Source organism: Phocoena sinus, chromosome 11, assembly GCF_008692025.1.
Source record: "Phocoena sinus isolate mPhoSin1 chromosome 11, mPhoSin1.pri, whole genome shotgun sequence".
Classification (NCBI taxonomy): Eukaryota; Metazoa; Chordata; class Mammalia; order Artiodactyla; family Phocoenidae; genus Phocoena; species Phocoena sinus.
The window spans coordinates 39,809,455-39,829,635 of record NC_045773.1 but is presented as its reverse complement, the minus strand read 5'-3'; the positions used below and the strand labels follow the sequence as shown (position 1 = coordinate 39,829,635).

Here is a 20,181-nt window from a genome sequence, read left to right as displayed (position 1 = left end):
TGACTGCTGAATTCTGAGAGGCACTGACTGGAGTAATGTGCTTTCAGCCCCTACTCCCATCCAGCTTTGCTGGGATGGGCTTGTGATCCTGGGAAGACCCTTGCCATCTGTGGGCCTCAGTTTCCCCATACGTCTGTGGCTGTAGGGATTCATCCACATGCTCCAAAGGTCACAGCTTAAGGCTGAACAGGGCCCAGTGCTTCTGGTGTGTCCGTTAGGGGGTTGTTCATGTGGGGAGGGAGGGCTCTCGTCTTGACCCCTGCCTAGTCACAAAAGAAATAAATTTCATTGTGGTTCACAGCTTCAGAGTGTCAGGAGAATTCGTTTCCCGTTTCCACCTTTTCCATGGCAATGGCCACCCGCAGGGTTCTAGCCAACTTTCCACATTCCACGGATTCCCAGAAAACAGTGAAGGATTGCCTGATGTCACACCCATTAAGGGCTTTTGGTGAACCCTGAGCCCGGGGAAGAGTCCTGAGGGTCTGATAAGTTCTGGCTCAGAGTTCTGGATGGTGAAAAATAAATTCTTGTGAAAATAACTTCCTCCAGGTTTCAATTTCAATTTTCTCGTTCTTACCACTTACTGGGACAAAGTCCTTACCTCGGGGATGCCTCCTCTGTGTGTGTGTGTGTGTGTGTGTGTGTGTGTGTGTGAGAGAGAGAGAGAGAGAGAGAGAGAGAGAGAGAGAGAGAGAGAGATCACTCCTGTAAACATAGTCGTGGGTGAGGCCCCTGTTCCTTCCAGGAGGACATGGGGAGAGGAAGCAGGGCCAACAGCGTCTCCATTCTCGGGTCCCTCTCGTGCCCTTCACACACCTCTGCCCTCCTCCTCCAACACCCAGTAGGGACTTAAGGAGACCTGCTCTGTGTGCAGTGCTGGTGGGGATGCGGTCCCTGCTCACATGGTGGTGACAGTCTGGAGGGGCCAGACATTTGTTAAACACTCACAGAGACACAGTTCAGTCTTAGGGCTAAGCCTACAGTTACAATGCCCATAGCGTTCCATTTCTCCTTGACAATCTGAAGTCTGGAAAATCCTACTCCTCCTGGCTTTTCCTCTGGCATTGAACACATCACTGTTTCTTTAGCTGGGTCCGAGATTTCAGTGGTGGGCTTGTGTTTAGGGAACTACCTGCTACAAAAATATGCAGCATTAAAAAGAAGCATCCTGAGATGTAGAGAGCAAACCTATGGACACCAAGGGGGAAAGCGGCGGGAGAGGGTTGTGGTCGTGGTGGTAGGATGAACTGGGAGATTGGGATTGACATATATACACTAATATGTATAAAATAGATAACTAATAAGAACCTGCTGTATAAAAAAATAAATAAAATTAAATTAAAAAAAAAGAAGGATCCTGTTCATCAGGGTGAAGAGCTCTGCATGAATGTGAAAGACATACAGAGTGACACATGGGTCACATCTCTGTGTGCCTGGGTGTTTCAGACACTATGCACATCCTGCCCCCTCCCCATTCTCTAGCTGACCTTTGCTCTGGGGCAGGCTGGAAACACTGGGGATTCTGAACGCAGGGAGCAGCCTCAACCAACCATTGGGGGGACTCAGTGGAAAAATACCTCCTCTTCCTCACTCCTTGGGGGGTCCACTCCCAGACATGCCACACCTCCCCCTGAGGTCCCCAGCTGGCTTGAGCCCCTGTCACCCACTTCTGTGACCTGTTCATTGACACGTCCTCTTCTGACTCAGGTCCTGCCCTGTCTCCCTTCTCTACACTCGTGCTGGTGCTTTCTGGAATCACCTCCCAAACAAACTACTTCCACTAAATGCTTGTCTTAGGTCTGCTTGTGGGCCAACCTGTACCAAGACACAGATTCCCCGCTCTGAGAGGGACAGAGGACAGGATCTCACAGAGCACTTACTTTGCTACCTGTCAGGCTTGTCTCCTCTTGGTGAGCAGGTGGGGCTGATCTCAGGCAGGTTAGAGGAACCTCATGCTTCTCACTCTACATCAACCCAAGCTGAGGAAGGAATCCCTGCAGAGGACACCCAGGGGGCTGTGTTGTGTCTGTGCCAGAGGATACAGACTTGCCAGAGCCTGTTGTTAAATGGTCAGGATTTTCCAAGCTGGTTGTTAAACTCTTGGTAGCTTGAAATCGGCCTTGATGGAAGTACTTACACCATGGAAATCAGCAAATGCTACATGTCAGGCCCATCACAGCTGGCACATCCCTGACCAACCTGAGAGAGGGATCACTCATCAGGATGATATGGGTCTGTGCTGATCACATCTGTTTCCAATTTCCTCCCATGACTGCCCATCCTGCTACCATGGCAACACTTTTCTATCCTCAGCCCTGCCTTGTCCTTTCATATTTTACATCGGAGTTGGCCAGATGTGCCTTGCCATGATGAGGCCCTCAAGATGCATATGTGACCACTGATAGTGGAAAGGGCTGGATGCTTACATTGTTTTCATCTCCACCCTTGACCAGGGAGCCAAAGTGGTCCCTGGCAGGGAGGTCTGCAGGCCTTGTCAGTGCTTTCTAAAGTGATTGGCTGGTGAGAGTGTCTGCTGTGTGACCACTGGGCCCCTTACCCGTGAAAGAACAAGTATCAGACCCTTCCATAAATGGCTTTGAGCATCAGACCAGGGCAGTAGCCAACAGAGGAGGGGAGAGAGAATGGAAGGAGGGTGGCCCAAGAGGCTGGCAGAGTGCGGGGCTGACTGGGATGGAGTTACTGCAGACAGGATGAAGCAGGTTGACTCCCTGACAGGCTGGACGATGCAGCGGTGGGGGGGTGGGGAGCTTCCAGAGAGCATGGTCACAGTCTGGTCAGTGTCCTGGTGTAGGTATGCGATGTGGGTGGGGGGAGATGAAAGTTCAGTCTTTACCAGGTTGGCTCTTAGGTGCCAGGGGGATGCTGGTCCCTTCGCGGGGCACTGGGCAGTAGGTGCTGTGAGTGCCCTGCCCAGATCCCCCTCGCTGGGCGGCTGCCGCCCCCGCACCCCCCCCATCCCCCAGCTTTTTGAAATGTGCAATACGGATGCTAATGGCTCACAGGTGCCCCCTTCACAGCTGCCTTCACAGCCTCCCAGGAGATGCCTGGGGGGTTGTGTCCCCTCTGCCCTCAGCCTGTGGATGGGGACTGACTATGAGGGGACATCAAAGCCCAGCCCCCGCCTCAGTCAGTCCTAAAGCAGGGGTTCCAGGCTTTTGTGCGTGAGGCTGAAGCTCATCTCAGGGTAGAGCACGTCCCTGCTCAGCTCCTTCCTCTGCCCTATCCTGCTCCCCTCCACCTCCCTCCTCCTGACAACACTCCTCAATAAATCAGATGCCTCTCACTTCCCAGCTGAGGCCCTGCTTCTAGGGGACGTGGCCTGTGATGGTGGTGGAGCTGTGCAGAGTTCACCCACTCGTCCCAGGTGGGTCAGGCGCGGGGCCTGATGTGGAGAGAAGAGAGAAGAGCCCGAGGCATCCAGGGTGGTGGTGCCGGAGGGGAGTGGGGTGGGCGTGGTGCTGTAAGCCAAGGGGCATTGAGGATTTTACAAAGTGGCCAGAGTAGGACAGGAGCCCACGAGGCCCAGGGAGATGACTCCTAATATTTTCCTATTGTTTGTGCAGATGTGAAGGCCACTAACTTCAGTGGGGGGCAGCACAGAAGCCAAACACAGCGAGTGGAAGAGAGCAAGAGGTAAGGAAGAGGGAGGGAATGAGTGAGGACAAGGAGGGGCTTCTCCATCCCCCAGACCCCTGCTGTGCCAAGGAGGGAATCTGGGCTGTAATCAGGCAAGGTCCTTGTGGACCCTGCCCTTGAGCCCCACCAGTGAGGTCTCAGGAGTTAGTCTGGGGGCTCCCGAGACGGGACAGGGGACTCCAGGTCAGCCTCAGTGGGGCAGAGGGAGAGAATTCTGAGGGATCTAGATGTCTGAAAGGAATTGCTCTCCTGCCCGTGTGGCCCTGAGCAGGAGAATTGATCTTTCTGGGCCTCTGTCTCTCTATCTGTAATTGGGAACAACATTATCTCCTTTAAGGGGCTGGTCTGTCATTTAGGTAGAGAAGGAAGTTCAAGGACCTCATAGGGGCCAAATGTGAATCTCAGAGGGTGAGAGAGTCAAGGAGACAATAGTTAGAGTGTGTTAGTCTCAGGGCACAGTGCCGGCTCGTCTGTCAGTGCAGGGACCCAGAGAGACACTTGGAATCCCCATCAGAGCAGGAGGAGATGAATTAAATGCAGCCCATGCACACACACAGTGGACTTCCCTGAGGGCACCGAACTGGCCCTTCTGCACTAGCCTTTTCCCGTGTGGCCATTAGAAGGTAGCAGCTGGCACAGTAGGGCGGGGTACGCTCCAGACTGCCTGTGCTCTGACTCAGCAATGCCCCTGCCAGTCAGAGCCCAAAAGTCTCGTCCCACAGCCCCCATGGTCTCTCTAGCCTCAGCCCGAGGATGAGGGCTGCCCTGGTCCCTGGGGTCCTACTTGCAGCCCCCTGTTCTGTGTGTCACTCTGCCTCTGTGTCACCTCAGCCAGAGCAGGGTAGGACGCTGGCAGGGGAGACAGAGGGCTACATTGTCACTTTCATGGGCCCTAGGCACTTTCACCTTCGTGGACTCATTCATCCACAGAAAAGTATTAAAAATTACATTTTATAACTGCATTCGTACATAGTTGAATACAACGTGGCTAGATACAATGTTATATATTCATTGCTATCATAGTCATGTTAATATTCTGTTCTTAAAAGGAATTAAAATTAAAATATTTTTGTGGGTCCCTAGAAGTATCATGGTCCGTAGGTACAGTGCCTACTGTACCTAATGGATGAGTTGGTCCCTAGGGAGGTGGTTTTTCTGGTAGCAGCGCAGGCGCCCTGGCAGGGAAGTAAATGCTGCTGCTGCCTAGGGAGACTAGTCACTTGAAGGTGTTGCTCTGAGATCGCCCCCGCTGGCCATCTGTGGGTACTGCAGGGCAAGCTTGAGGGCTCATGGAGACCTCCAAGGGGGACTGCCTGCGGTTTTTTCTGCCCTGGTGTCTTGGCAGGCAGCAGGCTAGCAGCTGGGGTTCCCCTGGGGACTCGATCTTCTATTCGTGACTCTTTTGAATCTCAGCTCTATTGAATGAGATTTTGTGAAACTAGACTCTCCACTCTTCGAAGCACTGGCAACATTACTTATTGTCGGTAAAACGGAGAACTAACTGTTACTTAGAACATAGACTTATTCCGTGCTGTCACAGAGAAGGAAGCCAAAACGGAGAAGTTATCTAAAGCTAAGGTGGTAGATAGAGCTGGCTTCCTTAGCCTCATAGAATTCTATTTGTATTTCTTATGATTAGGGGTAGCCTCTTATATAACTACAGAGCAATTATCAACTCTATACATTTACATGGATACAGTACTTTTTCCTATATGTCAGATGATATAATCATGTGCTTTACAGAGTTTCTCACCTGCGTTACAGGTTCCTGCCTAGGGTCAGGTGTGTCAGGAAGCTGTCAGGTCTCATTTGCCTCCTTTAATCTGGAACATTTCCATAGGCTTTTGCCTCCTTTTATTCTCAAAAATGTTTCTGTGTTTCTGTGTGTGTGTGTGGATGGGGGTTGGATCGTTGGGTGTTAACATGTCAAGGTGTATGTATGTGTTGGAAGTGTTGTGCAGTGTGTTTGTGAGAGTATCGGTATGTTGTGTCCCTAGGTGTGTGAGAGTGTGTGTGTGTGTTTGAGTGTAGTTTGTGTGTATGTGAAGTTGTATAGAATGAATGTGGTGTGAGTTTGTGGGTATATGTGTAGGTGTCAGGGTGTGTCTGAAATGTGTATGTGTGTCTGGGTCTGTGTGGGTTTGTGGGGGATTTATGACTGTGGGATGTTTCTTCTGTGTGGCATATATCAGTAGAGTTGAGTATGGGGATTTCTAAAATGTGTGTGTGGATGTGTGTGTATGAGGAGTGCATAAAGTGTTTGTGTGTGTATGTAATTCAGGGGTGTGTATGTGTATGTATGGCTGGGCATTCATGTGTGCATGGGTGTTGTGAGTGGGCATGTGTAGGTTTATATGTGAGTGTAGGGGTATAGTGTCAGTGTGGTTGTGTGGGTGTTTGTGGCAGTGTGTTTGTGTACATTTATGTAAATGGAAATTTTATTTATTCTGTTTAATTTGCAAAAATTAGATTAATACTGGTTAAAATATGTTTTAAGCGACATAAAAGGAAATAATGTTTTATTGACGCATTATTTCCAAGAGAAGCGTGCAACTATAACAAGGTCTTAGGGGCAAGAATTAGACCGAAGAGTAGAAGCAGTTTACAAATAAAAGGAATGTAATGCTTATGCAATCCCTCAATGTTGTAACTTTAAAAATTTCAAAAACATTTTAGTTGGTAATAATTTACAGAAAAGTAGAAAATGTACAAAAAATCTTTCATATTCTCTATTCCCAGGGTCACTTACATTTTGCCTAAATTGTTTCTCTCTTTCTCTTTCCCTCCCTCTCTCTTCCTCCCTCTCTGTCTCTGTCTCTCTCAATGGTTCCTATGTCCCCAGGGTTTGGGTTTCATTCAGCTGTGGTCAGATCACCAGATCGGGAGCCCATCGCCAGTGCAGAGCGAGTTTGTTGCTCACAGTTCCCGGGGGTGGGGGGGAGGAGTGGGTCGTGCTGGCCCATAGGAGAGGACAGTGACAAGCAGAGAGCCAGGGCGGGGCACTGCGGAGAAGCCCGTGTGATGTTCTCCAGGGAAGGAATGGACGAGGCTTGAGGGTGAGGCTGACCAGGTTTAGGATGGGCTAGCTTGAGTAATTTCAGTGAGCTGGGGCTGGGGTGTAGGGGCTGCCCAAGTTGTTGATGCCTGACCCTGGGGCTATTAGGACAGGGGGTTAGAGTCTCAGCAGCAGAGAGGGTGGGGTGGGGTGCTGGTCAGTTTGCATGTGAAAAGCGAGCTGAGGGAGAGAGTCTGCTGTCTCTAGGCATCTGCTAACCCTGGGAGGGGATGTGAAAACATCAGAAACAGAAAGTAGAAAACCTGGTTAACACAGGGCCACTTACATAATGTAATCACTGACACATCTGGATTATAGCCTCATATCTTTAGCTCACCCATTTCCTGAAGATGCCTGTTCCTGTTCCTGGATGGATCAGCTAAGTTAAAGGCAGGTGTGTGGGCTGCACCACGTGCAGCTGTTCAGCCTCCAAGATACCTGTTTATACCTGTGCATGAACAAGGGCGCTCCACTCAGTGGGTGGAGTTGTGGGCTGTGTAGCCGCCCTGGAAGACATCCCCCAAAATCCACCTTGTTACATTTTTCACTGATTTGTGGGCAGTACACCATGAACTGACAGCGTGGTCAGGTGCCTGGCCGTGGGACAACTGAACGGTCAAGTCCCAATCTTTGTGGGGATAAACATTATGGCAAAACATAATGCTTTGTTCAGCACCCACAACCCCTGTTCATGACTCCTGCAGATGCCAATGAAAAACGGCCATTCAAGGATAACATCAATGGAATCAACAAGTGAATCAAATCTGCACTGCCCAGGTGGGGACCCATATCATGTGGATACACCATCACACAGGGAATGGTGATCCATCTACCTTCAGCATCAAACTCAAAATAAGGCCTAGCGATGCCAGCACCTGAGGCCAAGGAAGCCTGGCCAGTGTGGCTGACCGCCAGCTCCACAGCTGAATGACAAAGGGAACTCCAGGGCAATAACCAGCGATGCCATCCCCATCTGCACAGCATACGTGGCATATAGTATTCCAGGACTCTCAGATGGTCTATGTTTCACACCTGGATTCACAAAATACATCCAATCCACAATGGCACTGCCTTACAGTAAGAACTACTGGGAGCACAGAGTTACCCAGATCGCTCCCCAGACCTTTAATGCCCTGTCTCATTTCCAAGCAGTCGGTGCCATTGGGAGATGGAATGGACTCTGACAGGGAACACTGAAAGGATAAGTGGACACCAAGGCTCACCTCCCAGCGGAGCACACACTTAAGAAAGGCATCTTGAGCTCTAAATGGGACGATTCCCTGGAAGACCACGTTCTAGTTACATAGAATGTTTAATTATGATCCTCAGAAATGAGGGAGGAGGCCCACACAATCTGGAAGACTCTCCAACCACATGAGTAATCTTTCTCACCCCACTTTTCTTCTTCCCATGCACCCCTGGAAGCTCCTAGTACTGGAATTTGCAAGTTGCCCAGAAGAGCCTTGTGGTGGGTGAGATTACCCTAGTGCTCATTGTGCTGCCTGCCCTGCTGCTGGAAGGGTAGGAGGGACAGTGGTGATAACGATCATGAACATGAGGTGACAGCCCCTAAGGTGGTCCTGCTGGTGTGGACGCCCCGTCAGGGCAGAGGGAGATGTTCTATGATGGGTCAAGGAGTATAAGGATGAGAAGCTGCTGGGCACGTAGGGAGGAGTCTGGGCACGTGGTGCCGGTGAGACAAGGGGAGGACTGGAGACGGGACCAGTGATCGCTGAGGGACTGGTCATTCGATCACTTGGTTGTGAAGAGAGTAACTACCCTGGTGATGGGAATAGAAGGCCTTCGACTCACAGCGTCAAGGGTGGGAGGAGGCACCATTCACCTCTCTCTCAGCTTTTGTCTGCAGGGCGTCTGGCCACTTTCACCCAGACTGCTACTCTCATCCTCAGCTTGATCAACGGCCAATGAAGAGTCTTGATCTAAGGACTCTTGGAAACCTTCCCGCAACTGCTGCCCCCAGGAGTGAACAGCCTCCACCAAACAGGACAGAACAGACCTTCTGGATACTGATATGACTTTTTTAAGCCTCATCATGAAATTTTGAACTCTTTTATATATTTTGCACAGACTGTAGTAACTGTAGTAAGTTTAAATGCTTGTGAGATTCTGACCCCACAGGAGCAAGACCTCCTGCTGGGCTTGCTGCTACTTAGTATGTGGAAGTCTGGCCTATACTCACCCACAACACACAACCTAGTCTAAATTCTCTCTTGTGGTGATAAAGAGTGCCTTGCCCTAGACTTCCCGCTGGCTTTAGAGGTGGGGTATGTGCAGTTGCCAACCTGCTGCATCTGGGTTAATAGCAATACATTTAGCTGATTTGACTCCAGGTGGGAGCCTGGCCAGTCTGTGCTCCAATGGGCCTGATCATCCTCCTGGGGGTCAGTCATGGTCACTCTCGTCTGATGTTGCCTAAGACACAGAAGACACTTGGGTCCACAGCCCTTCAGTACAATTAATTTGAGTATGTGAGGGGGCAGCCTATGTCTCTCAAAAGAATTCAGTTGGTTATGTGAAAATTTGGGGTGTAGCGTTGTAGGGCAATGGCTCTACCCTAGTGACCTTGCATATATGCATATAGGCCCTGCAGGCAAGGCTTGAACTGCAGCTATCGGGATCTTGGCAGAAGGCCTTGTGATCCTCCTTGGAGCCCGCTGCCGGAGTACAACAGGCCCTTTGTCCTGGCCGCCGCCAGCTTCAGCGTGGAATCCTCTAAGAAACTCCTTCTCCTCTCAGTTGAGACTGTGGCTGACTGGCTGAGTGGGGCTCTGTGGTAGTGGTGAAAAGATTCAAAGATATTATTTGGGTGTAGGATGGGGAAAGATGGAGCCCAGTCAGGTGAGGGGACGACCACTGTGATGTAACCGAAAGTGAGGTCTGGCTGTTCACCGCTCGAGAGTCAATAATGAGGCAAGGTTGGTGGAAAGGAAAGTTGGCTTTATTTCGGATGCTGGTAAGGTAGGGAGGGTGGGGAGGTTTGGAGGGTGTCCAAACGCCGATTCCCCGCCACTGACAATCAGTGGACAAGACCTTTTATAGACGGGGGAGGGGCTACATGCGGAAACAGCACCGTCAGCCTTGACGGTCATCTTGAAATTGCTCATGTGTTGGTCTGACCAGCGTCATCTTGATTGTTTTAAGTACAGTTAATCTTCAGTTCCAGGGTCGTTTTTTTCTCATTTCCTTGAGGCCAGTTCTCGGAATTGTGGCAGCTTCTGTCATGGCCACAGTCTGGGCATGATGTAGTTAACTTCTTCCACCTGGTGTGGGTTTCAGTATCTATAAGACAGCTCACAGGATGTGGCTCAGAACATTATCTGTAGCCCTTGAGAGGGAACTAAAATTCTTTGTCTTTGCTCAGTGACTAAACTATTATTGTTTTGTTCTGTTTGACTGCTTTTCTTTGCTCCTGCATTTTTTCACTTCTCTGGTCAAACTTATTCTTTGGCTAAAGTTTTCTACAGACAAAAGGCAGACTGAGGACATGGGGGGCAAGGATCATAGGGTCCTGCTCCATTTCAGAGAGAGGAGTTTCTTAGAGCTTCTGTCCTTCCAGCCACTTTCTGTGGCTCCACACACAGAGGTAAGAAGTGTGCCCTGCTTGGGGAGAGAAGAGGGCAAGGAGAGGAAGGGCCAGGAAAGAGTCGGTTCCGTGGTAGGAGGGAGAGTTAGGGAAGTTTTTGTTTTTATTTTTTGATGTTTTCTTTTTCTCTGTCTTTTTCATTATTTATGACTTTGTTGTTGTTGATCTTGTTTGCTGTACCATGAGGTCATAGCAGTCCTTCCTGTAATAGAAACTGACAGCATATAGAGACAGAACTCACTGATGACCATGCTTGGGGGCTAGAAATACATACATGTACAGAGCGAGAAGGACAGTGAAAAGATTTAGTTTACCTGTGAGAACCATCCCGCGGATGTCTCGTATTAACAAGTGCAAAATAGAAACAAACACATAAACCCTGATCAAAACGAAAGCAAGTAAAACTACCTAACATTAAAACACAGTGTAAGCAGCCGCGTAGTACAGGGAGATCAGCTCGGTGCTTTGTGACCACCTAGAGGGGTGGGATAGGGAGGATGGGAGGGAGATGCAAGAGGGAGGAGATATGGGGATATGTGTATATGTATAGCTGATTCACTTTGTTATACAGCAGAAACTGACACACCATTGTAAAGCAATTATACTCCAATAAAGATGTTAATAAATAAATATTTTTTTAAAAAGAAAAGGAAAGGGCTATCACATACAGAAATGTGGACATGTGAAAAATAAATAAATAAAACTAGTCTTTGGAACAAAAACAATAAATAAATAAATAAATAAAATACATGAGAGCAATGAAAAAAAATAAAACACAGTGTATAAAATGGCATGAGAAATTTAAGTCACTCGACAGTCTTTTAGTCAAGGAAAAGCTGTGTTTGTGTCCTTTTAAATTTCACCCTGAAGGGCTTGCAGAAGTGATGGAGGTTAAAGCTGCCAGCCTTGTTCCCTCTGACAGGGGATGCAGTTCAGAGTGGGCCAGTGCTCCTTTCTCATTCTCCGTTTTGGTGGACTTTCCTGCCAGTGTGTTGATGCCCTCCCCAAGCTCCGCGCTGTGCCATCCTGTCTGTGCTGCTGAGGCAGTGAAAACTGTAGGGAAGAGAATCAGTACAAGAACACAAAGCTTGAGTCTGCTGTTGCTGATGAAACTGAGCGGTGTCCTGCGATGGGAGCCCCTCTTCCCCACGGTCTTTTTGGGTGAGTTTGGTGATTGCTCGTCTCTCCTGACCTCACTCCATCCTGTGATGTCATCACTGCTCAGAGAGGTTTCCTAGAGCCCACATTCTATTCTTCTAAGGCATGCAAAGGGAAACTTTACCCTGGCGGCTCTGTAGGTCAGATGCCAGGAGGCTTGATGGGTTTCTCTGCTCTGTGTTCACAAGGCCCAGCTAAGACGGCAGGGCTGGATTCCTTTCGAGAGCCTCTGGGGGAGAATTACTTCCAAGCTCATTCAGCTTGTTGGCAGAATTTGGTCCTCTGTGCTTGTAGGACTGAGGTCGCGAATCCCTTGCCTGCTGGTGGCTGCCGTTGTTCTCAGCTTCTAGAGGCTGTCCCCGGGCTTTGGCTCATCTTTCTCCACCTTCAGAGCCATCAATTGCCAGTGGAGTCTTTCTCTTTCTTCCAATCTCTCTGACTTCTGAGGGCTTGAATTTCTTAATACTTTTTGAGCCAAGGGACCCATGTTTTCATCTTGCAAGTTATGTAGCTGACCCTGGCCAGTAGTGGCTCCACCTTTCCCACAACACTTGAAGGAGGCCCCAGAAGCCATTCTCAGAGCAACTTACTTCACTCTGTACTTGTCCAACGTGTACGTGTTGTCTTCGCCCATGATCTTGAGCATCCACAGGGCAGGGGACAGCTCAGGAAGGGAAGAAAGAGAGTGGGAGTTGGCACAGAGCAGAAAGGGACCCCCCAGAGCAGCCCCTCAATGCTCATAGCAAAGTAGGTAAAAAAGCTGAGTCTCCAGGCCTCTTAAAGCAATGGGCTGTAGGAGAGATGCAGGGTTGGCCAAGGTGGTGTTTGGTGGGCCAGACAGAGGTGGCCAGGGGCTCATCCAAAAGAGAGACAGGATGCCCCATACTGGGCCAAGGAAAACTCACACTGGAGCCAGAGCTCTGTGTACTGCCATCAACCCTGACTCGACCAAGACCTGCTTCCCAAGGCCACACCCCCACCCTGCCTTGGGCCTCAGTTCCTTCCTTGGCCTAATGAGACTGGTGGTAAGCCCTGCTTACCTGACTAGAGTGCTGTGAGTTCAGAGGAGGTGGACGTACAGGAGCCCTTTGTACCCTGAAGGACCAGACACACAGGTCACATCCTTGGACTCAGGTCTCCAGAGACAACATGTCCATGGGAGGCTGTGAGGAGGGACAGGACACAAGGGGCCCCAGGCTCCCCCCACAGTGTGGTTTCCATGACCATCCCAAGGATTACCGTCAGAGTTGTTGCTTTGGTGACTGGATGGACCCCAGGCACCCCACTCAGTGGTGCCACTGGAAGAAAACTCACTTTGATGAGGTTGCCCATGGGCACACAGGTGACCATCATGGCAGGGAGCCATGGAGGGATCCTCTTGCTTCACCAGCTTCAGGGACAGCAGGGGGATCTGTCTCATGTCCACTTCATAGCCAGGGTTTCACACCAGCACAGCATGGCTCTCACCAAACACAGCTCTAGCCCACCCAAAGTCTTGCCACCCAACAGCCCTCCTAGTCTCCATCCCCATCCAACCTACAATCCCGCTTCCCCAGGCTCTTCCCTTGTGTGTTGTTTTCATCGAGCTTGATATCTGAAAGGAAGTTCTCCCAAGGGCGAGGGGTTGTTGCTGGAGCCATGATCAGCAGTTCTTAACTGATAGTGTGCAGTCAGAAAAGTGCCTTTAAAATCTCCAGATGACTTTATTTTGTTTTGTTCTTTTTGTTTTCTTTTTTGGTTTAATATTTGTTGGCTTCCAAGTTACTTTTTGGAAATAAGAAAAGCAGGTGCCACCTGGATCTATTGAGTTGGACCTGGGATCATGAGAAAGGTAGGGCTGAAGAAATGGAATCAAAGGAAATTGTGTTCTGATCTCCAGTCCATCCCTCTCCCCAGGAGTTGGTTCCTTCTCTCTTTACTTCCAAAAGCGCATACTAAATGTTAGAACCCGGGTGGAGCCTCTGGAGGGGCTGTTTCTACCTTCCCAGGGCATCCACGAGCAGACTTAAGACCTCCACTAGGACTTGCCAGTCTGTGGGGAGGGACCACGTAGGCACCCAGGAAAGGTGGAGGGGTGTGTGGGCCTCGTGTGAAGTGCCTTGTCTTACTCGAGCCTCCTGGAGGTTGATGTCTTTGTAGGCTCAGCCCACTTCTTCCCGAAGCTCGTGGTGTCCAGGAGGCAGACCCTGAGATCCTGGGGGTTTGCAGGTCTTTGTCCTGGTAGAAGAATGAGGGAGGATGTGCCTTCTCAGATGTACCCAAGGCATCCAGAGTCCCCACGCTCTGGGGAGATCGCACCCTCTGTCACCCTCTGGGGATAGAACTGGCCTCGGCCCCCAACTGTCATCTCTACATCCATGTCCCCAGTAAAACCCACTCACAGGAATGGTACCCATGCCCACCAGTCTGCTGCATGTCTGGGGCTGGCTGTGAGCATGGCCCTCTTCTGCAAAGCTCAGGCACCCTCCCACTCAGGCTCCACCCGGGCCCAGCTCACCTTGTCACACAGCCCCAGATGCTGCGGAGAGGATCTGGTTGGATGTTTGTTGTCGTGGCTGGTGGTGAGATCTGGAGCCGGAGCCTGGCACAGGCTGAGGTCCTTGGACAGGGAGGTAGGTTGGCCTCAAGCTTGGCTCTGCAGCAGCAGCAGCAGCACGGTCGCCCTGACGCCACCAAGTATTCTGGCTACAGTGTGGCGGGTGCAGCCTCTGTTTGGTTTTATGTACCCACCCCCAGAGAGGGGTGGCACTGCCCTCCTGCCAGCTGGCCTCCTTCACCAAACCCCAGGCCTGGGAAACCCCAGCTGGGCTGAGGGCTTTCCAGGGGGATGTAACCTGCTGCAGAGCTCCTTGCTTCACATGAAGTGGGAAGTGGGAAGGAAGAAGCTGACCCGGAGCAGAGAGAGGGTCCTGACACTCAGCCCTGACCCAAGTCCTCACTCTCACAGCAGCCGTGGCTGCCTTCCCTGCTCACTGCAGAGGGCAGGAGGGAGGGCCGAATTCCCTCCCCTGGTCCCTGTGAGACGACCAGCGTGGTGGGTGAGTCGGGGCATTTGGTCCAAGTCTTGCATCTCCTGTTTCCTGGATGGTAGATCCTTATTTGAGTGATTTAACCTGTAGGTTTCATTTTCCTCATGAACTGGACAACTCAGGGAGCTGGTGGGTGTTCCCCAACGTTCCCCAACTGGACCAAGCCTGAGGTCCAGTTCCCCTTCCTGCCCAGAGTCTCATGGACAGGAAGGATGGCTGGGAAGAGCAAAGGAGAGGGGCGCTGCAGGATCAGGCCTCATACCTGAGTTTGTTGGGGTGAAAGGTGCATGAGGATTTCTCAAGGACCAGATGTGGAGTCAGGGGTAAACCCACCTGGGGACAAGGGCTGTGGTTTGTCTCCCGAGAAGACCTCCGCTCTGACAGGCTGTAAGGACTAAGCCAGGAGAGCCAGACTGGAGGCATGGAAGGCAGGCCCCCACCACGGGAGTTGCACTCTATGGACCTACACAGGATCCAGGGAGGATGGGGAAGGGGACTTCAGTCAGAAGAGTGAGCAAACGCAAAGTTTCAGAGGCAGGAAAGCACAGGGAGGATTTCAGCGTTACCTAATAGCCAGTAACCATGCGTATTGCTAATTATTTTCTACTGTGATCACCTTCTTTTCCTCCCTTGACTTGGGGAAAGGACACAGCTTGAGCAAGAGGCCACTGGGGCAACACTTGGACGGTGAAACCAGGTTGCACAGAAGCCCACCTCTCCTTCCTTCTCCAACGCTGAGTGACCAACCAGCGCCATCCATCCAGGCTGACAACTTCTGAGGTGCTCTGGCCAAGGCCCCAAGAGTCCCGCAGGCCGGCTGAGTCCAGGAGCTACCCCAGACCTCACAACCACATGGTCATTCCTCCAGAAAACTGTACAAGAATCTCCTTCTTGGCCTGTGGCCCCTCTAACATTTTGGGCCATTATCTCTCCCAGTTGTTCTCCCTCTATCCCCAGCACTGGTGCCCCAAGCCTAGTGTCTGATCACAGCACTGGACAGGGAGCCACTTGGGGTCAAATCAGAAGAGATTTCCTGAGGCTGTGGGAGCCAGGAGGAGGAGGTGCCATTTCTGGATGGAGGTCAGGGCGGAAGGGCAGGGCAAGCAGAGGGACCAGGCGCAGAGATGGGGAAGAGCAGGGGACTCAGCATTGTCTGAGTGGCTGCAGTGGATGGGGCAGCCTGACACCTGAGGCCTGCAGGGCAGGGGCGGAGGACAGCAGGGAGCATCAAGACCCAGACCCCGATGCCCCTGCCTCAAGGCAGCGGGAGAAATCACTGCTTGGCATGAGTCCCTAGACAATGGTGTGGAGGGCGGACAGTGGTCTGGGGAGAGCCTGGAACCAGAGAAGGTGGAGTCCGGAGGCTGTGGCTACGCTTGCGAGGAGAGAAGGCAGTGGTAGGAGCTGGGCTGGGCTGGTGGGAGGCCAGAGGGAGTGTCCTCAGGAGGAAGAAGGAGCAGGTGGGACTCCCAGGCTTTCAGCTCAGGGCTCCTGCGGCGGCACCCAGCCAACAGCAGCCAACAGCTCAGTGCGGACAACCAGGGGCACTCATGGGAGTCTTGAGCTCAGAGATACAGACCAGTGATGTGTGTCCTTGAAAACTGGTATCTTGAGAAGGGGTGTCCCCAGGAATGTGTGAGGACTGGGAGGAGAAGCAGCCCAGATGCACCTGTGCCAGCCCTGCCTCTTAGGAGGAGGGTCCTTGGAGGAGACCGAGCAGGAGCCACGGGGGAGGCAGGAGGGCATCCAGGAGAGTGGCAGCAGGGGACAATCGGGCAGGGGCAGTTTCAGAACACAGAGTGTCTCCAGTGCCTGTGGAGATAAAGACAAGGCTTGAGAGGGGCCTCTGGATCCAGTGAGGGCTGGTCAGCCTGCCGTGGCCTTGAATGTGAGCCTGCAAAGAAGTGTTGTCAGTGGTGTAGATGACCCTTTCTCAGGCTCCTTTGGAGAGGGGCCAGGACAATAGGTCGTGTTTGTCAGGGACAGGGGACAGGACATTTTTAGACTGAATAAGCAGTGAAGAATCCAGGAGAAGGGACAGACAGAGCTCACTGGCTGAGGGCTGGGCCCAGAGTACAAGATGGTGAGGGCTTGACTGTCTGCCTATGGTCTGCTGGATGGGTAAGGCTCTAGATGTGGTTCGTACTGTCCTCCATTCATCAAAGCTTAACTGAGTTCCTACTGGGTTCAAGGCAGTGCCTGAACTTGGAGGTTGCTGTTGAATCACTCCTTTACCCTATTCCTGAGGAGGCCAGAGTGTGGAGGCCGAGGGGATGTAAGACACAGCCTGATCTTCCCTCTCCTGGAGGACTCAACGCTCTTGAGCAACCCTGCCTTTGACACTCCCCACGGGCCCCAGGAGAGGCCAAGACGTTGTTAGGGAGATAGAGAAACCATTTCTTCACCTTCACAGGAGGCTTCCCGCTCCCACTGCCCAGCAATCCTGTGAGGCAACGCAGGGGCTGAAGAAAGCCCAGTGAACACCCTGGAAGGTAGCCAGGGATGGGGCAGGTCAGGAAGGCTCCTGGTTGAGCCTTTGCATCAGGCCCAGGTTGAACATAAAGGAAGGTCCTGCGTGCTGGGAGGAGGCCGACTTCGGGACCATGGAGACCCAGAGGGCCAGCCTCACCCTGGGGTGGTGGCCACTGTGGCTACCGCTGCTGGGACTAGTGGTGTCCTCGGCCAGCGCCCAGGCCCTCAGCTACAAGGAGGCTGTGATTCGTGCTTTGGATCAGCTCAACGAGCGGTCCTCAGAAGCTAATCCCTATCGCCTCCTGGAGCTAGACCTGCCTCCCAAGACCATGAGTCAGGAGGGGCCTGGGGAGGGGGCTGTCTCCCACTAGTCTTGGCCACACTGTCACCCCCTCTGCTCAGGCTGTACCTCCTGTCAGGAAGGCACTTCCCCTCTAGGTGGGCTCCCACCTCTTCCAGGAAACCTTCCCAGAGCTGGGTCCCCTCGCAGCATGAGGCTTCCTGCCTTAGCATCTCTACTGTTGGAACAGGCGCCCTGTACACTCCATTTGGGCCTAAGGGTTCTCTGGGAGCTCCTGGGATGGGGGGGGTCACTGGCTCTGCCATGTGACTTCCCTGCTTTACGTCCCCTCTTAACTCGGTGTCCCGCTACCAGGGAATGACTCTGCTCAGCCTGGAGGTGCCAGTGATAAGGTCTCTCCCTGCAGGTGACCCCTGACTTCCCTCAGCCCGTCAGAGGTGCAGGTGGTCTCATCAGAGCTGGTCCCGTCCTGTTCTCTGTGTGCCCACAAGGCCAGGAGTGGGCTCTGTCCACTTCCCCTGTGCACCCAGCACCAAGCCCAGGGCCAGGCACACAGGAGGGGCTGGAGAGGCTGCCGTCTAGGTGGGGGCAGGGAGACAGATCAGAGAAGGAAGCATGAACCTCAGCCCAGTCTCCCCGCTTTGATCCTTGACCACGATGAGGACCCAGACACTCTGAAGCCTGTGAGCTTCACAGTGAAGGAGACCGTGTGCCCCAGGACGACCCAGCAGCCCCCGGAGCAGTGTGACTTCAAGGAGAATGGGGTGAGGTTGGGGGCTGGAGGCACTGGTGGATGCTTCCCAGGGAGCCTAATACGGGGCTTCGGGGAAGATTTCCAGTCCGTAGGCTGAGTTTGGGAGGTGATGGCCCGGGGGGTTCCAGTTTGACCTCAAGCCTCCCCTTCCAGCTGGTGAAACAGTGTGTGGGGACAGTCACCCTGGACCAGTCCAAGGACCAATTTGTTATAAACTCTAATGAGGTGAGTGGCCCCTTCTGTGTTATGGAGCTGATAATGGGGTGGGTTGTGGAACATCCTTTGGACCAATTACCTGCTGCCCCTTCCAGGGCAGAGAAAGGCCCCCCAACCCTGGTCCCTCCCTCACCCGACCCCAAGGTCTCCAGGACTGGCTCTGCCATCCCTTAGAGCAGTGGTTCTCTAAGTGGGGTCCCACCCGGGAACTTGACAAAAAGGCAGATTCCCAGGCCCCGCTCAGACCTCCTGAATCAGACTGTGGCGTGGAGCCCAAACATTTGCATTTTCACAAGGCCTCCAGGGGATTCTGACTGTGCTGAAGTTTAAGAGGCATTGACTCAAGTCATGGGCTTTCAGCCCCTGCTCCAGTCCAGCTTTGTTGGGATGGGCTTGTGACCCTGGGAAACCCCTTGCCATCTGTGGGCCCCAGTTTTCTCATCTGTCTGTGTGTGTAGGTATTCAACCACCTGCTCCAAGTGTCACACTGGAAGTGGATTAGGGCTCCAAGCTTCCTGCAGTGGCCCAGAAATGGGGGTGTTCAGGTGGGGTGTGGTCCTGTGTTAATCTTGAGCCAATCCCCAAAAGAAGCCTGTTTCCTCCTGCTTCACAGATTCGGAGTGTGGGGCTATTTCGATGGCTGGGTGACTTCCTCCAGAGAGGTGGGAGAAGATAGGCAAAAAGACTGAGAGAATTGGTCAGAGAATCAAAGTTATCTTTGGGATATTTCAGCCCAGTGAATACTGCTAAGAATCAGCTTATCCTGGCTCAGACTTTTGGACTCTGAAAAATAAATTCTTCTGAAAACAATTTCCTCCACATTCAAATTCACTTATCTCCCCTCCTTCATCTTACCAGGACCAAGTCCTTAACTCTGAGAGTCCTCTTGGGTGTGTGTGTGTGTGTGAGAGAGAGAGAGAGGATCACTCCTGTCAATACAGAGATGGGTGAGGCAGCTGTTCCTTCCAGGAGGGCATGGGGAGAGGCAACAGGGCCAAGAGGTCCAGCACAGCGTCTCCATTCTCAGGTCCCTCTCGTGCCCTTCATACACCTTTGCCCTCCTCCTCCAACGCCCAGTAGGGACTTAAGGAGACCTGCTCTGTGTGCAGGGCTGGTGGGGATGCTGTCCCTGCTCACATGGAGGTGACAGTCCGGAGGGGCCAGGCATTTGTTAAACACTCACAGAGACGCAGTTCAGTCTCAGGGCTAAGCCTGCAGTTACAATACCCATAACGTTTCGCTTCCTCTTGACAGTCGTAACTCTGGAAAAGTGTGCCCCTCATGTCTTTTCCTCTGGTATTGAACACATCACTGTGGCCGTTCCTCAATGCCGTTCAAACAAAAAGCAACCACACTCATTGAAAGAGGGATCAGATTTGTGGTTAGAGTGTGGGTGGAGATTGGATGAAGGTTGTAAAACGTACAAACTTTCAGTTATAAGATACAAAAGTACAGGGATGTAATGATGAGTATAGTAACACTGCTGTGTGGTATAGTTGAAAGTTGTCAAGAGAGTAGATCCTAAGAGTTCTCATCACAAGTAAAAAAAAACATTTTTTTTCTTTTCGTATCTATATGAGATGATGGATGTTAATGAAACATTGTGGTAATCATTTCACAATATATGTAAGTCAAATCGTTATGCTGTACACCTTAAACTTATACAGTGCTGTATGTCAGTAATATCTCAGTGAAACTGGAAAAAAGTACTTTTTAAGAGTGTAAAAGGATTATTGCAGCAAAAAGTTTGTGAACCGCTGCCCTAGAGAAACTCTCCATGGGTGTGCAAGGGGACACACAGGATAACAACCAATTGGAATACTGGTCTATTTTTACAATACATACCGTACAGCTGTGAACAAAAATGAACGGATTACCGTATATCATTAAAGAAATTGTGGGGCTTCCCTGGTGGCGCAGTGATTGAGAGTCTGC

At 51.6% G+C, this 20,181-nt stretch overlaps 2 protein-coding genes across 3 annotated transcripts in view; both read left to right on the top strand.

The window, feature by feature from the left end:
- CAMP (cathelicidin antimicrobial peptide) overlaps positions 1 to 539 on the top strand; it is a 45,251-nt gene extending 44,712 nt beyond the window's left edge. For both annotated transcript variants that reach the window (XM_032649206.1, XM_032649204.1), the window contains exon 4: positions 302 to 539. In XM_032649206.1, the coding sequence (XP_032505097.1) occupies positions 302 to 373 (72 nt within the window). In that variant the 3' untranslated portion in view covers positions 374 to 539. The remainder of the gene's footprint in view (positions 1 to 301) is intronic.
- Positions 540 to 17,009: 16,470 nt separating this feature from the next.
- On the top strand, positions 17,010 to 18,939 carry LOC116762346 (antibacterial peptide PMAP-37-like). Its single transcript, XM_032649209.1, has 4 exons — positions 17,010 to 17,304; positions 17,933 to 18,040; positions 18,184 to 18,255; positions 18,860 to 18,939. Exons 1-4 carry the CDS (start codon positions 17,107 to 17,109, stop codon positions 18,920 to 18,922), a joined length of 441 nt encoding a protein of 146 aa, XP_032505100.1. The 5' UTR covers positions 17,010 to 17,106; the 3' UTR covers positions 18,923 to 18,939.
- Positions 18,940 to 20,181: the final 1,242 nt, after the last annotated feature.